The following is a 16,982-nucleotide window of genomic DNA, read 5'->3' as shown; positions in this document are numbered from 1 at the left end:
ATTTTAATCTGGGCCGTTCATTTTTGATTGAATCTGGGCCGTCCGTGCGATTGAATCTGGGCCGTCCGATCGCGCGATTGATCTGGGCCGTCGGATCGCACCCACGCGGATCGCCAACGTGGCTCCTTTCGGAGTGACGCGGTCTTGCCACGTGGCAGGCCCCGGTTGGCCGGGACTGCTGACCGGGCCTGCTGACGTGGCTGCTGACGTGGCCCCCTTTTTTTTTTTTTTTTTTTCCTCCTTTCCTGGTTCTACAAATTTTATTTTTAAGTTATTTTTCTAAAATATATATAAAAAAAATAAAACTATATATTTCACTTCAAAAACTATTTTTATAATTTATCATTTATTTTATTGTTCATAATAGCAATAAAATCAATATATACCCATTAAACATAACATACGTACAAAATTGATATGCTCACTTTTATGTATTTTGATTATTTTTTATATATAAAAATAAATAAATTATAGAATACCATTTGAATACTTATTTTTTTCGGATTTTTTAATTTATAGTTAAGAAAAATTTTTAAAATTAAATATGTTTATATGTAAAATTAAATATGAATTTTATGAATTTATTTATTTTTAATAATTTCTTAAACTTTATCTGTCTACGTAATAATAAAAAATGAGAACTCTCATGTCAATCTTATTTATTTTTTTTTATAAAATTACATATAATATAAATAAAAAATCGTAATTTAGTGACTAAAAGACAATTAAAATAAAATAAATATAATTATTCGAAAATAAAACATTAATCATCACCGTGGAAATTCAAATGTATACCAAGAAAACCAAATTCAATAAATTATACAAATTCTTTTAAAAAACAAAATAATTAATATAACATATATTGAAAAAATCATAATAACATTTGCTACTAAATTAGAAGCAATAATTGCATCTAATAAGAAGAAAATCACTAGAAATAAGAGCATATCATAAAAAATTATTTCGTACAATGCCTAATTGACTTTGTAATTATTATTATTGGTCCGACTTTTACTTCCTAACAAAGGTTCGTCCTCTAGCAATCCTCCACGTGGCAAGATCTGGGCCCTAGTTTTCCGACAAGTAAGCACCGAAAATCAAACGGCTCTCTAGGCAAGCAGCAAAACGGTACCGTCCCCATCCTCTGGTACCGCTCAATTTTCGTGAATCCTTGATTTCGTTTTGCTACTGGCAGGCCTGCGTTCCCCCTGCGTTTATAAAGAAACTCGCTAAAGCAGACTGGAGAAAGTGAAAACTGGGAGTGGCAATAGTGTTTTCTTTCTGTAAGCGATATAAAAAGAGAAGAACCAATCATTTTCAACAAACTTTTCAATTAGATTCTCTCTTTCACTCTCAGTACTACCAGTACTGGTACAGTGTCTTTGTCTAAAACTTCACCACCTCATCACTTTCCTTCACATTCTCGCTTATTTTCTCGCATTTTCTCTCCGCTCACAAACACCTCTCACCTAACGACTGAGAAAATCTTAAAGAGTACATTACATTTTCTTTACTTATTCTCTCGTCGTTTTCCCCGCCTCAAAAGAACCGAAAGCTGTAGTTTCATTGTTTTTCTCGGATTTTAAATCTCCAAAGTTGAAAGAGTCTCTTCAATTTCAGCTTAGTTTCTGTCCGAATCGGAATGGAGATTCGCTTATTTTGAACTAGTTTTATTAGTTTTTTTTTTAATTCCAAACTGAAGTGCTGCCAATGTGAAATCCGTCATGTGTTTTTGTTTGACTGATCTAGGGCTTGGGGGAGAGAACTGAGCTTCAATGAGGCAATTTGTTGAAGAGAGGGAGAGAGAGCTGGAAATTTGCGCATTTTGAATGTCGATTTTGTTTTTGATGAAGGTGTATGATTAGGATGAAGATACGGTCATGTTGCTGATAGTCAGTTCTTGATACTGGAGAAAATGGCTGCGGTGGCCGAGCAGTCAAGGGCGGGTGCGGCGGAAAGGGACATTGAGTTGGTAACCTTATTATCTGATATGAAGAGTGTTACTCCCTCTCTCCATCTCTCTCTTTGTTGTTTGATGCTACTGAATCCATAATTTGGAATGATTGAGGATTGTAACGTAGAAGATGGAAAATGGTTATATGTTTAGTGTGTTTATTGTTGCTCTTCTGTAGCTAATGCACAATCTGATGTAGTGAATATGTCAAGTGTGCTAGTCCTTTATATCCGGATCTAATTTATATTTGATTAAATAAAATTCATGAGAATAACATAGGCATATTATTAGGTTTTTTTTCTTAGAGATTGATGAAAATGTTTTATGATTTCACTTTATCTATGATGTTTTGGAATTTAAATATTTAACAAGCTCCTGTAGAATGTCTATTCATAGTTTACCTGTCTTTGGACTTAATAGAAGATAATGATATTTTTTTGCAATTATCTTGAATACGTAATTTTTTGCAACTATCTTAATAGACTTAATAAAAAAAAATGATATTTTTGCAAGATTTATATTAGATGAGTCAAGACCGAAATGAAAATGAAAAAATTTATAAACCTAAATATAGAAATGCAGTGTCTAGTGTGTGTGCATTCTTATTTTTCATAGAATTCAACAGTTTATCTTCATTTTTGAAAATAGATTATATCTCTTAAGTTGGCTTCATCTTAATTCATAAGCTGTTTTAGGCTTTTACCACCTTCATTGTTCTAGTCAAATTTTCCAATAGAATGTCCTATATCATTAAACCTTTTACTTTTGTTTTATGGAGAAGAGAGTTGAGCTTATGTACAACATTAATATATCTGTGTCACAGTGAATCCAGAGGTACAAAAGGAAAGAGTAGAGAACTATTTTTTTATTCAACCTCTAAGCCACATCACATTTCAAGGAAGATGTCTTATTCTCTGTGATTGTGCTCTTTTATTTTTTTCCTAATAATACGCTTTTTCTAGCGAAGAAAAACATTGCTTGAGGTCTTTGGTAGTATCTCGGGGTTACATATCAACCTTTCCAATAGTGGGCTAGTACATATTAATATTGAGGATAATGCTATTTCAAGACTTAGCTGAGCTTATTGGGCATGATGTCTTACCTTAGCCTTTCAACTATTTAGGAGTTCCTTTGGGCAGAACCTTCAGGGGAAGTCTTTTTGGAACCCTCTAATTAATAAGGTCTCTAAGAGGCTTGATTGTTTGAAGAGTGGGTTATTCTTTTAGAAGGTATGTTTTACCCATGCAAACTTGAATATCTAACACCTCCTTGTATCGCCTTTCTTTATTTAGAATTGCTTAAAGGGGGTGATTGAGAAAATTAAGAGAATTATGCAGAACTTCCTTTGTTTTGGGGCAAATAGGATTTTGAGACATTTGAATAAACATGATGTGTATTGCCTCCCTAAGAAAGATGGAGGATATAAGTAGTGGGAATCTTATGTCTAGAAACTTATTTCTAATGGCTAAATGACTATGATGGTTTCTGCTGAAACTGTCTTCATCCTGACGTATGGTTATTAAGAGTAAATATGGGTTTCATAGGAAGAATTGGAATTCAATTGCTAGAGATAGTTCAATTCACAAGAGCCCCTGGAAGACCATTTTGTAGCTATATAATGTTTTTATTCCTCTTACTTGTTTAAAAGTGGGTGATGGTTCTTACATTTTTTTTTAAGATCTCTAGATTGGTGATGTTCCCTTGCTAGCATTTTCCACATCTTTACAACCTTTCTCTGCTGGATCAGGCTCCTATATATCAATTTTTAGTTATTTCGATGGCTAAACATCATAGAATTTCTTTTTCGCCAGAAATCTCAACAACTGTGAATATGATGACATGATCTCTTTGCAAAATATTGCTAATCAGTAGAATTTGATGACAGAGAAAATTTTCATCTTTTTTGTCAAAATTTTCATCTAATCAGTGGACGTGATCTTTTTGCAGCCTAGGATCTCCAACTTTCTGTATATATTGCTTAATTCCATCACAGATAATTTCAAGGTCTTAATGTCATTAGATTTGTTTACCATGGTGTAAACATGGTAAATCAAATACGGATATTCCCAAGAGGTGATAGTAAAAGAAAAAGATGTTAGGGAAGCCTGTAATTGCTTAAAGTAGTAAAGCTATAACTTGCTTAAGAATGCACAATAAGATTGGAGAATTTTTTTGTAAGATAAAGGAAAAGCTGACGAAAAGGTAGTTATAATGTAAGGTTTTTAGTTGTATGATGATTCTTTTTTCCAGATAAAGGCAGGCTAAGAAAAAGACAAAGTTTAGTTGTATGTTAAGGAAGAAATTTGCCTAATGAATTGGAATATTCATCTAGTTTTCATAGTAGAAACTCTTACTTTTGGGAAGCAACTTTAAGCTGAACAGATCCCGAACTTCCTCACGAAATTGCATAAGCTATGGCAAAAGTGCAGGAAGAAGGTGACTTCAAATGACCCAGAAATGGCTTTAAAATCAACTTAGATCCAAAATAGCCCACTGAAGGCACAACTCAGCTCCAGAAGAAAACCCATGCGCGTTGGTAGGTGTGTGAGAATCACACACTGGATTTCAGTGGTCCCCGATGTTGATTTTCTGATGAGGGGTTCGACTGGAAACCCTGTTTTTTGATTTGGCATTGGTCTCTTTTGTTATGTTCGGGAGTGGCAAGTTCGGGCAAAGTAGCAGCAAGTAAAACGTCAAGGCAGTAAGCGCCTTAGTTTCCAGCAATGGTGAGCTCTGGAGCTTGGTGGAGGAACTGATCACTTTAAAACCAATGAAGGAGCAGTTGACCACTTCCAGATGGAGGCTGGCGATTGGGTTGGAGCCAAAAGTTATTGTGATGCCTCTCTCTCTCTGTGTCGGCTGTTGTTGATGTTTTGTTGGCAATTGATTTACAATTTTAGGATTTTGTGAAGTTTTAATGAGAAGATTAGGATAACATGATTGCATTTAGGCTTTGATATCTAAAAAAAATATGATTGATTTTAGGCTCTGATACCAGTTGATGTAAGGAGAACTTGAGCATAATATGTAGAGAAAATTTACCAAGAACTCACATTGAAGATTTCGGATCTAAATAATCAAATGAATATCTTAATATTTGTGTGATAATCATATGGATAGTCTACCAAATAAGTAAACTAGGGTATGCTATCTACAGGCACCAAGATGTGATCAAAATTTGAAATCTTACGTCAATCTAGAAAATCTACTGACTAGACAAAAAGCTAATTAATTATCTATTATAATAGAACTAGAACTCTATTGGGAAAGGAAGTTAGATCTTCCTATTCATTTTGATGTAAAAATTTTGAAAACATTTATGTTCCTTTATTGTTTCTGCATCACTAAATGGTGTTAGGCTTTGAAAAGATTGCCCAACTGAATCTTTTACAATCAAGTAAATCTCATTAACTTTTAATTGTAAAACTGCTCTTATTTCGTGATATAATTCCAGCAGCTATTTTTATTAGTATTTTTTTCTTTGCAAAATCTTTCAAATGATTATTTTGTTCATATGGTATCATCTTCTATTGCTTATGTAGAATCTTCAGTATCTTCCTTTTCATGTAGGATTATTCTTATCATAAAATTTTATGATTAAAATATTGTTTCACATGAAAGATTTGCAGATCATGCTTTCTATGTTTTAGTTCAGATATTTGCTTGTCCGTTGGAACAGGCCATCACATCTCTTAAGAAGGGAGCCCATTTGCTCAAGTACGGACGTAGAGGAAAGCCCAAATTTTGCCCCTTCAGGCTGGCTAATGTAAGATATGTTAAAATAACATTGCTGATTCCCTTCTAGGTACTAAAGGAAGAAAATCCACATTCTTTCTTGCTGCAGCTATGTGAGACTATCATCCGTTTTAAATTTCCATGAACAACTTCAGGCCTTTATTTGCAAGACAGGCATAAAGATCTCAGTAGTCATACTATGTTTGCATGTCTATATGAATGTGAAGAACTATTTTAGATGCAATTGCAACTGGGGAAATGTCACAAACCATACTTTAGTTTGATAAGACTGAGTGGTATGCTGGATAGCTTAGCTTTTTTTTTTTCTTCCCTTCAGGATGAGTCTGCACTGATATGGTTTTCTGGGAAAGACGAGAAACACCTTAAACTGAGTCAAGTCTCCAGAATCATACCTGGGCAGCGTACTGTAAGTATATCCTTGTTAAGATATTATACACTATATTGACTATGCAAATAATTCTATTGATTCCATGCAATTTTTTTGCAAGGAGATAATTATAACAATGTTTCTTTTTTAATTCTTATTTTATCAAACATTACCTGTGAGATTTGATTTTGTTTCTGGGTGATGCGAGATGTTAATTTTTTGTGCCAGAATCGAATACGTACTTTCCTTGGATATCTATTTGAAAGTTTCATGTGTCCCAGCTTCATTATTGACTCCTTTATAGAACTGAATGGTCTTTTGTTTTGTTCATATGATGATCTATATTGTGATGGGAGCATCAAAGTTATTACGGACATTCTATCATGGGCAATTAAGTGTGATCCTTGTTTTGTGAAGTATGTTTAGCATTTATCATAAGTGATGCCAGTTGTGAATTCCAGTAAAATTTCAATTATTTTCTCCTCGAGACACTGCTGTACTTAGTGATCACTTCATTATTTTGTCTGCTGCAGCCAATATTTCAAAGGTATCCTAGGCCTGAGAAAGAGTACCAGTCATTTTCTCTTATATATAATGACAGGTCATTGGATGTGGTAAGCTTATCTTTCTCGGTGGTCAGATTTTGTTTTTTACTCTCTATCCTCAGGATGTATCTTATTTCTAAGTATCTCATTTTCTTTATATGTATGTTTCATCTTTCTGTTAATTTGCAACATATTGTCCATTAATACTCTCCCTAACCAGATCTGCAAGGATAAAGATGAAGCTGAAGTCTGGTTTACTGGTCTAAAAGCACTAATATCACGTGGTACCCAGCGGAAAGGTAGAGAAGAATTGCGGGGTGATGGAGTTTCATCTGAAGCTACTAGCCCTAGAGCACAAACCCAAACAAGTTCTCCTTTGGGCTCTGCATTTGGCAGTGGTGGTAGCTCTCAGAAGGTCTTCTTTACTGTCCAACCCCTATACCCCTAGTTACTAATATTTACTTGACAGTTTTTATACACTAAGAGAGGGAATTCTTGTTTATATAGGATGGTATGGATGCCCTTCGTCTTCGTACTCCATATGGAAGCCCTCCTAAAGTTGGTTTAGACAAGGCTTTAAATGACGTAATATTATATGCAATGCCTCCTAAAGCCTTATTTCCATTAGAATCTGTTTCTGGATCAATCCATTCTCTGTCATCTGGTGGTTCAGATGGAAATGCTGGGCGGATGAAGGGTATGAATGGTGAGGCTTTTAGAGTTAGTTTGTCAAGTGCTGTTAGTTCTTCAAGCCAGGGCTCTGGTCATGATGATGGTGATTCTTTAGGAGATGTTTTTATTTGGGGTGAAGGTACCGGTGATGGCATTTTGGGTGGTGGAATGCATAGAGCTGGAGTCTCTCTTGGTGTTAAGATGGATTCTCTTGTGCCTAAAGCTTTAGAATCTGCTGTCACGCTGGATGTTCAGAATATTGCTTGTGGTAGGCAACATGCTGCTTTGGTGACAAAGCAAGGAGAGCTGTTTTCTTGGGGAGAGGAATTAGGAGGTAGACTGGGGCATGGTGTAGACTCTGATGTCTCACATCCAAAGCTTATAGATTCACTAAAAAATGTCAACGTTGAACTTATAGCATGTGGGGAGTACCATTCTTGTGCTGTAACACTTTCTGGGGATATGTACACATGGGGTGGTAGCACTTACAATTTTGGACTCCTTGGTCATGGAACTGAAGCAAGTCAGTGGGTTCCAAAGAAATTAAATGGGCCTCTGGAGGGAATACATGTCTCATCAGTTTCATGTGGACCATGGCACACAGCTGTGGTAACCTCTGCAGGGCAATTATTTACTTTTGGTGATGGAACCTTTGGTGTCCTAGGACATGGGGATCGTCAGAGTTTTTCAATCCCGAGGGAAGTCGAGTCCCTTAAGGGCCTTCGAACAGTGCGAACTTCCTGTGGTGTTTGGCATACTGCTGCGGTTGTTGAAGTCATGGTTGGGTCTTCAAGTTCTAGCAACTGCTCCTCTGGTAAACTTTTTACATGGGGAGATGGAGATAAAGGCCGTCTTGGTCATGGTGACAAAGAAGCAAGACTAGTGCCCACTTGTGTTGCAGCTCTTGTTGAGTCAAACTTCTGTCAAGTGGCCTGTGGACACAGTTTGACTGTTGCACTTACAACAACAGGCCATGTTTACACTATGGGAAGCCCTGTATATGGCCAACTAGGACATCCTCAAGCTGATGGTAAGTTCCCTATCCGCATTGAGGGGAATCTTGTGAAAAGTTTTGTGGAGGAAATAGCATGTGGTGCTTATCATGTTGCAGTTTTAACATCTAGAACTGAAGTTTACACTTGGGGAAAAGGTGCAAATGGTCGCTTAGGTCATGGGGATGCTGATGATAGAAATTCTCCTTCATTAGTTGAAGCTTTGAAGGACAAGCAAGTCAAAAGCATTGTCTGTGGTTCTAGCTTTACTGCTGCTATCTGTCTTCACAAGTGGATCTCTGGTGTTGATCAGTCAATTTGTTCGGGATGCCGCTTTCCATTTAATTTCAAAAGGAAACGACACAATTGCTATAACTGTGGACTTGCTTTTTGCCATTCGTGCAGTGGGAAAAAGTCTCTAAAGGCTTCCATGGCACCCATTCCTAACAAACCTTATCGTGTTTGTGATAATTGTTATGAAAAACTCAAGAAAGCTACTGAAACAAACTCTTCATCTCACTCTTCTCTAAGTAGAAGAGGAAGTATAAATCAACGACGAAATCATGTTGAAATGAGTGAATCTTTGGATTCTAGGCCTAACATCCAACTTACTAGAAATTCTTCTATTGAATTATCCAAGGAAATGGAAAGTGGTTCTTCTAAAAGAAACAAGAAGCTAGGCTTTAGCACTACCAGGGTTTCATCCCCTCCAAGTGGGGTTTCTCAGTCCAATGGACATTCTAGATCTTCAAACCAAATGTTTGGATCATCCAAGAAGTTTTTTTCAGCTTCTCTCCCTGGATCAAGAATTGTATCTCGAGCATCTTCACCTACATCAAGACGATCTAGCCCACCTCGTGCTACTACACCAACACCAACATTATCAGGGCTTGCGTCACCAAAGATTTTTGTCGGCGATGCTAAAAGGACAAATGATAGCCTGAGTGAGGAAATCATTAAATTAAGAGCTCAGGTATACTTAATTAGATTGGTCATTTATGTAAAGCTCTTTTTTTGGTGGTTTCTTTCTTTCTTGCTTCATGGCATTATCTTGTGGAAATATTGAAACAGGGCATGAACTCAAATATATAGTACTAAAGGATTGTTCTCCTAGAAAGATAGTCAAAGTATTTGCTTAGACTGACATTGAAATATAAATAATATCTTTTACTAATATTAAAGCTAGTTCATAATGTAATTTTTTAACTTGTATTTCCATATCGTTATGGTACTTAGCAACTGTTTCACACTTGTACATGGCTGGAATCTAATATGGTCATGATATAGGACAAATTAAGATTAATTTTTGCCTGCTCAGGAATTTCAAATAAACCTCGAGGTAAACATGATAGCTAGAATTTCTTAGACATCACATCTAAGAAAGTGGTTCTTAAGCATCTTACTTAATATTTGATCACATCACACAGCCAATTTATTGAGAAAACTCCCATGATAATTTGTTGACCAAAAGCTTTATCTCATAAGTAAATTACAAAGTTACTTGCAGTAGTGGTTAAACCTAAAAGCATAATCTAACTATAACTACAGAATTCCAATAGAAACTAAGTATTTAAAAGAATTTAAACTGGAAATTAAAAGCTAGTTTTAATAAATTCCTTATCCCATGCTATTATAAATATAGATGAGATAGAATGCATACCTAATCTATTTTAAAAATTCATTGTCTAGTCCATTCTGCATCAGACCCTAAAAATATTGGCTTAAGCATATAAAAGATTATTTATTTTCAAGGGCTTGTGCTCATAAGGAGACACTTAGACATCTTTGCTTGGCTAGACTTAGGGAGTGGGATTAACACTCATAATTTATAAAGCTTTTTGGGTGCAATGTATTTATTTATTTTTTGAAATAGCAATGTATTTAATTTTATTTTCATGTTTGTTAAGACTAATAACCATTTTACTCGAGTAACTTCAGACTATGTTAGAAATTAGGTCTTTTATCTTAAAAGTAACATAGTTTCTAAATAGGCAAAATTTTTTCCTAAATTAATTTCTAAAAATACTAGAATAGATACATTTATGATAGATTAAGGATCCAATTTCGAGAAAAAAATTACTATTTTGTAACTGTATCTATAGTGAGACTAAAATGGTAATTAGCCTTTTATCAGAAAGCTTAGGAGATGCTGTGGTTACGTTTGTATTTGCTATAATCCAATATGAGCCTACAACTTTTGGATTGAGCGTTATATATGGATTTTGGAGAGCTTATCCCTGATAGTCTGTAGTTAGGGGAAAATTAGATCAATAGTGGAAAGAAATAGAGGAAATTGGCAATTAAACTGAAGATATATGAGGAGATTAATAGAAGTAGGCTAGAACAGAACAATAGCAGAGAAGTGAAAACATGAGATAAACAGGAAATATGACTAGACAATAATTTTTAGTTCAAAGTTATGTACTATTTTTCAGGTTAGTAACCATATTATTTTCTTGGTGATTTGACAGATACTATGATTGATTTGTAAATATTTTTTCACTTGAGTTTGCACCCCCATGGTGCTTATGGTTAATGATACTTTAAAAATAAAAAGGAAGTGTAGAATAAGGTGCTCACTGTAAGAAATTAAATAAAAAAACTGCAATGGAATAACTCCTATATTAGGTAATATTCCTAAGTAGTTTGTGTTTCTCATAAATAGTCTAATAGTGTAAGAATTTACCAAAGTTACGTAAATATTGTAAAAATACTTCCTAATACGAAATCATTCCATTTTAGCCTATTCTCGTTTTGCATCATTGGCAACATTATGGATTCTTCTTTGTATGTCTGGAAAAACATATAAAAGAGATAATCCTAGTTTTCAGCAAGGACGAGGAAATGACAAATATTGATTTATGGAGAAGTTATTCCAACCATGTTTGCACATATAGCTGTAGCGATTGACATGGAGTTCAAGCATGGAAGATAACAATACAAAAGAATAGGGATTGATATTCCTAGATAGCTTGAATTCTACTTCCATAAGAACTTCCTAGTTTAGATACTACTTTTTGGCCAACATGAGCTACTGTTACTCTAGTCATTTATTATTTGTCTGTAAATGACTTTGTATGTAGCCTGAGAACTTGATGTTTGAAAGTTATGATGAAATATATGCTGATTTTGCAATAGTGCTTTGAATGGACTGGTAGATATTTTAAGTTGCAAGTAATTGATTGTGATCTAGGTGGCAGAACTTACTCATAAAGCACAACTTCAAGATGTTGAGCTGGAAAGAACAACTAAACAGCTGAAAGAAGCCATTGCAGTTGCAGCGGAAGAAACTACAAAATGTAAAGCAGCAAAGAAAGTAATTAAATCCCTAACAGCACAAGTAAGTTGAACACATCTTTAAATCTTCATGTCGTGACTCTACAGTTTTCCTTTTTAAAAAAAACTGTAGAGAACCTTTAGCACAAAATTCAGGAGATTATGTGCATTCTCCTTAAAATAAGGGCAAAATTACAGTTTCTCCCCTTGTAATTTTTGCTTATGTTTTTTATAAATATTCAACTATCTGGAATTTTCACTTTAAGAGAAAAGGGTAAGTATTATGTTGGTAATCCATTTATTTGCACATAATTTTAATGTCATTTCTTATTAAAGATTTCTTTTATATTTTTTTGATAAATTAATGAAATTCAAATGTAAAGTATGGAGTTCAATATTTTGTAAATGCTACTTTATGTTACAGACTTGATTATTCATCATAATAGGAAATGACACCTTTTCCAGTTTTCTCTTTGACAGATGAATGCAAGATTTACTCAATCATCAAGATAACAAAATTATTCTATTGTTTAGTTATAGAATCTCAATGAAATCAACTATCACAAAACAAATCACATGGTTTTATTATGAAATGGGTAAAATGAGAAGGGATAAAACTGTAGTTTCTCCTTCAATAAATTGAGATGAAGTCTTTGATGGTCTGATAAACTGAAAAATCTGAATGGTACGATAGGTCAATAATTTTTATCCTCAAAAAGAAACGCAGCAAACTCCAATACAATGGAACTGATTTTGACACCTCGTGGGCAACAGTTTGTTTTCTCTTGAGATGTACATTTTATGTGCATGTGCAGACCCAACATAAGGCCATGAAGTGAAGAAACAAAGGAAATATAATTTTTTTGTAAGATAATATAGGGACCTAGATATGATGATACCAAACCTTGAAAGTGGATGCGAAACCTAGCCATCTTCCAGGAAATTTCTCGGTGCCAATTAATCTCTTGGCATTAACATAGAACCAGAGAAAAAAGTTATGATTACTGTGTTATAATCAGAGATCAAGCTTTGGCAGCATAATGCTTTATTCTTGCCCACAGAAGCACCAGTTTGTCTTGATTCACGGAACTTGTTCTTATAGATAGTAGCATAAACATCATTTTCAGAGAGTAAATTGGACAGATCAAAATTCATCTGAATTTATCTTGACAGTTGAAGGAGATGGCTGAAAGATTACCAATTGGAGCAGCAAGAAATGACAACAGCAATTCACCATCATTTCATTATTCTAGCCCCACCACTAGAGATTTTTCTTCTGGAGGCAGTGAACAACTGAGCAGTCCCAGAACATGCCATGAATTAGATTCAAATGGATCAAATGGTGTAGTGGTTTCTAATGGCTTAAGCACCAATTATAACCACAACTGCAACCACATTGAAGCAGTACATTTGGAAGCAACTGCCAGAAACAGGAGCAGAGCAAAAGCTGAGCCCAACTACGGGGATGAATGGGTTGAACAAGATGAACCTGGTGTCTATATTACCCTTGTTGCCTTGCCTGGAGGTGTCAAAGATCTTAAGCGTGTCCGCTTCAGGTATGACATATTCAACTACGAGCTACAATTCATTCACTCAGATATATCTTGTGCAATTTTAACTTTTAAGATCTAATTTTAGAGTTGACACCATGCAAACATATCTGTAGCACAAGATTTTAACTCTAGCACCTTGAAGAACTGCAAGACGCTCGAGTGTTTGTTTTAAAAATTATTTACTGGGGATCTTTGATTGATTTTTCATTGTCGCAGAATTCACTTTGGCTTCCCTTAATGCCATCTTATTTAGTTTTGGAGTTACTTTTGGCAAGCTTGAACTGTTGAAGTTTCGAACCCTGTGCAGCAGTTATGTATCCCAGTTAATTCATTATCACTACCTCATAGTTAAAAGTCTTTTACTGCTCTTTTTTAACATGTTTTACCATAAAAAAACCAGTTAAATGGGATTTTCTATGCATTGGTCTGCTTCCTACTTTTGGGAAATATTGTTGTTTATGGGAGAGTCAAGAATGGATGACAAAATACCTTCGGGGAGTATTTGTTTAACCAAAACATGAATTTGATCATGCATACTATGCCATTTATATGTAATATTTAATAGATTTGTGATACAAAATCTATTTAAATCATGAAGTTGCATCTGGATTTTTTTATTTTATTTTAGAAAAGGTTTTTTATCCACCCGTTCCAATCTTTAATAAGATAATTTCAAAAGAAATGCTCTATTTGTTTTCCCAATTCCATTGTAAGCTCTTCAACCTTCTATCTTCTCAAACGTGTGAACTTGGATTGAAATTTACAGGCTTCTGATTTCCTTAATCCTTTGCTGTCTAAATCCTCGTAGCCTCATTCTTCAATTTCTCAATTTTGTTATAACATCAACAATATTGTATCGATTGTCTCTGTTAATTCTCATGTCCTTTTTCTATGTGTACTTGAGGTTGCGTATTATGATTTCAGCATATGTATGCAAATTTCAATTTGAATTTTGATGGACAAATGTTGGTGAAATACATATAGTTTCCGTGCCTTGTTTACTAGTTCATTTTCCTTTCCTCTTCCCTTTGTAAATAGAATTTTGGGTGAAAGGCTTATATGCAGAGCACAAATAATGAAAATATACATATACATTTTCTTGAAGGCTAAAATCCACCTTATGGTCTTGAACATCCAAATACACCTTGAGGTTTTCAGTTTTACTTAAATGCGACCTTCCTTTAACAGACACTCAAAGCAGCAATAGTCTATGTGTCACATCGCATGTGAGATGGGCACATCATCAATGTCAAATTAAGTCGTCATCAGTATGGCATCCTCATGGATGCATGCTAGGAACATATAACACGCAAACATATCTGCCCTTCTCGCCCATCTCCTCTTGCCCCAAAATCTAGGGCATAATGATGCTTTCTACTTACCAGCTTTAACTGTCTTGATGCCTCCAGTGGACGACATAATCTATCTTCCTCAATTACTTTTTATCAGCTGAGGCAAAATGTCAAACACAAAGAATCAACAGAAATACTTTCAAGAAAACAGGTTCTGAGAAATTCCATTGCAACCTTAAAATATTTGACTCAACTCTGAGCTTTGTTTTTTCCCTCTCGGCCAACTATTTCTATTACAAAGAGCAAATGGAGCCATGATATATACTCCCACAGTTAGTATTGGTATACATACTTCTGTCATGTAAGGACCCCATGGATCCTGAAATTGATGCAGATGACGCGTGGTCAGCCAATTTGGTTGGCACAGAACTAACCAATAGTTACATGCTCTTGTTATAATGCTGGGACTCTGATATAGTTTTAGTGGCATGATTACTTCTGCTTGGGGAATCCCTCTCCTACACCATAGTCTAGAGTTACAGAAGATTTAGATGATATAGTGGTCTTTGAGAACTCTCACAGTTTCTAGGAGAGGCTTCTGTCCTTAGAGAAAATCCAGTATGTGGACGAGTAGTGATGGTTGAAGCTTCTTTAGGAAACTCCTCTTCAGATTCACAGTCCAGATGAATGGAAAAAAGGACCTGGAACCTTTGAGCTTGAGTTGTTATTTTATTTAATCCGTGTTTTTCAATTATTGCTTCTGCTGCCCACCTGCTAGTATGTGTAGGGAGTTCATCCTCTGCCTCTTCAACAGTGTAGAAAATATGGACCATTAGCTCTGGTATTTGATGCTTCATTTGCTCCAGCACTCACTTTCTTCTTCTCTCTTTACTATGAGCAACAGAACTTGACAGTGAAGATGATTGCTCAATCTTTGTATATAAATTCTTTTTTTAATAGAAAAATCTTTGTTCTAACCTTCCTGTTTAGTTGAAGCATCGACCAATGAACTCCTTGTTTATTGGTGGATATTGATTATGCTGGTAAGATCTACAGTACAGAAAAAAGAAAAAAAACCCCAAAACGGCCACATCACTTGGATGAGCAGATCTGTTTGTGTGTTTATATGTTGCAGACTTTGGCATGCACTTGGATGCTCCACACGCAGCAAGCCAATTTTGTCTGGGTGATATGGCCACGTCACTTGCCATGTGACATATAGACAAAATAGCAGTTTAGGTTTCTGTTAAGAGAGGAGTCTACTTACACAAAATTAAGAACTTCAGAGGTGCAGTTGAACAAAAACAAAAACCAAAAAATAAAAATAAAAAAGTTACAGACTTATTTGAACAAAAATAGTAAAAATGCCAATGATGTTAACTTTTTATATGCTGTTTCTGACACTGCAGTCGAAAACGGTTTAGTGAGAAACAAGCGGAGCAGTGGTGGGCAGCTAACCGAGCTAGGGTATATCAGCAGTACAATGTTCCAATGTTGGAGAAGCCAAGTTTGGGGATAGGAAAGGAGGGATTAGCTCACTGACTATGCTAATCTGAAGTTTAGTGGTAAAAAAATTTCAGGAAAAATTTCAGGTTAAAAGAGTATAGAGAAGCAAAGAATTGAACCCTCTCAGGTTTTGTTTGTAGAAAGAGCTGGGGTGCATTTTTTTAGTGCCTCAATCTTCGGCTCCCCGTATGTTCTGAATTGTGAATGTATTCTCCGTGGAAGGGAGAAAATGTGAAGGGGGTGATGAGTGAATTCTTTGTAAGTAGAATTTGTAGTTCTGGATTCTTAATTGCTTGTAAATTCCACAAGGGAAGATATATTCCAGGAGAAGGCTGCATCTAAACATCCACAGAGCCGATGCATATCAGCTCCCCCTCCAACCACAATCTAAGTTCGAGGTAAAGTTCCTAACTTATAAGAGTAATTTCATGTCAAGTTCCTAACTTATAAGAGTAATTTCATGTCATATGAAATGTCATATAAATCTCTGATCTTTTATTGATATTCTTAAGTTTTCTTTTGTTAAAATTTGAAAAAAAATGAAGAGATTTGTTTTCCTTTTTAAGAAAAAGAAGTTTATGATGGATGTAAGACAGAAGTTGTTTAAACCCAAAAAAAAAAAAAAAAAAAAAAAGCAAAACAAGAATAAGGAGTTCATTACATTTTTTTTTTTTAAAAAATGTAAATTTAGCTTTCTTACCAAAGTTGTTTGGAAAATTATTTTTTAAGGGGTATGAAAACAAGTAGAGATTTTAAATTTTAGTCTCGATAAAACTGGGTCAAACATTATTTCGTCTTGTTTCTGGTTTTCCCATCAAAGGATTAAAAAATGTTTATTTTAGCTTGGCTTTAGTTTGAGCCAAAATTAGAACTCCATACACCATTTTTACTTGGTTTTGAATCTGATTTTGACTAATTTAAGTAAAGTTATTTTGAAAAATGACAACTTTAATTTGTGGTGGAAGAAATACATATATATATATTCCTAAAAGTTGGATCTATATTTCTATTTTCTTCAGTATCTCGTTTTAAGTTTTTATCATAAGAATTCGCGTTTTTTTTAAGTATT

At 34.9% G+C, this 16,982-nt stretch overlaps 1 protein-coding gene across 4 annotated transcripts; it reads left to right on the top strand.

Moving 5' to 3' along the window:
* The first annotated feature begins 1,312 nt into the window (after positions 1 to 1,312).
* On the top strand, positions 1,313 to 16,417 carry LOC110824908 (PH, RCC1 and FYVE domains-containing protein 1-like). 4 transcript variants are annotated; one of them, XM_088208908.1, is made up of 10 exons: positions 1,314 to 1,494; positions 1,750 to 1,972; positions 5,634 to 5,720; positions 6,027 to 6,116; positions 6,611 to 6,691; positions 6,843 to 7,037; positions 7,130 to 9,259; positions 11,480 to 11,626; positions 12,736 to 13,118; positions 15,817 to 16,417. In XM_088208908.1, exons 2-10 carry the CDS (start codon positions 1,916 to 1,918, stop codon positions 15,947 to 15,949), a joined length of 3,303 nt encoding a protein of 1,100 aa, XP_088065034.1. In that variant the 5' UTR covers positions 1,314 to 1,494; positions 1,750 to 1,915; the 3' UTR covers positions 15,950 to 16,417. The 4 variants fall into 4 exon arrangements, with proteins under 4 accessions (XP_088065036.1, XP_088065034.1, XP_088065032.1 ...); XM_088208909.1 differs by having other exon boundaries at positions 1,353 to 1,371; XM_088208910.1 differs by lacking the exon at positions 15,817 to 16,417 and adding an exon at positions 13,332 to 13,670 and having other exon boundaries at positions 1,313 to 1,972.
* Positions 16,418 to 16,982: the final 565 nt, after the last annotated feature.

Source organism: Carica papaya, chromosome 8, assembly GCF_054855325.1.
Source record: "Carica papaya isolate Zhongbai chromosome 8, ASM5485532v1, whole genome shotgun sequence".
Lineage (NCBI taxonomy): Eukaryota > Viridiplantae > Streptophyta > Magnoliopsida > Brassicales > Caricaceae > Carica > Carica papaya.
The sequence above is the reverse complement of the archived record's forward strand: the minus strand, read 5'-3'. Positions and strand labels throughout refer to the sequence as shown.

Bases quoted from the DNA above. Each gene is read 5' to 3' on its own strand.
- LOC110824908 (XM_088208908.1), top strand. From the start codon at position 1,916: ATGGCTGCGGTGGCCGAGCAGTCAAGGGCGGGTGCGGCGGAAAGGGAC. The intron at 6,692-6,842 runs GTAAGCTTATCT...CTCCCTAACCAG, and splicing joins ATGACAGGTCATTGGATGTG to ATCTGCAAGGATAAAGATGA. The intron at 7,038-7,129 runs GTCTTCTTTACT...TTGTTTATATAG, and splicing joins GTGGTGGTAGCTCTCAGAAG to GATGGTATGGATGCCCTTCG.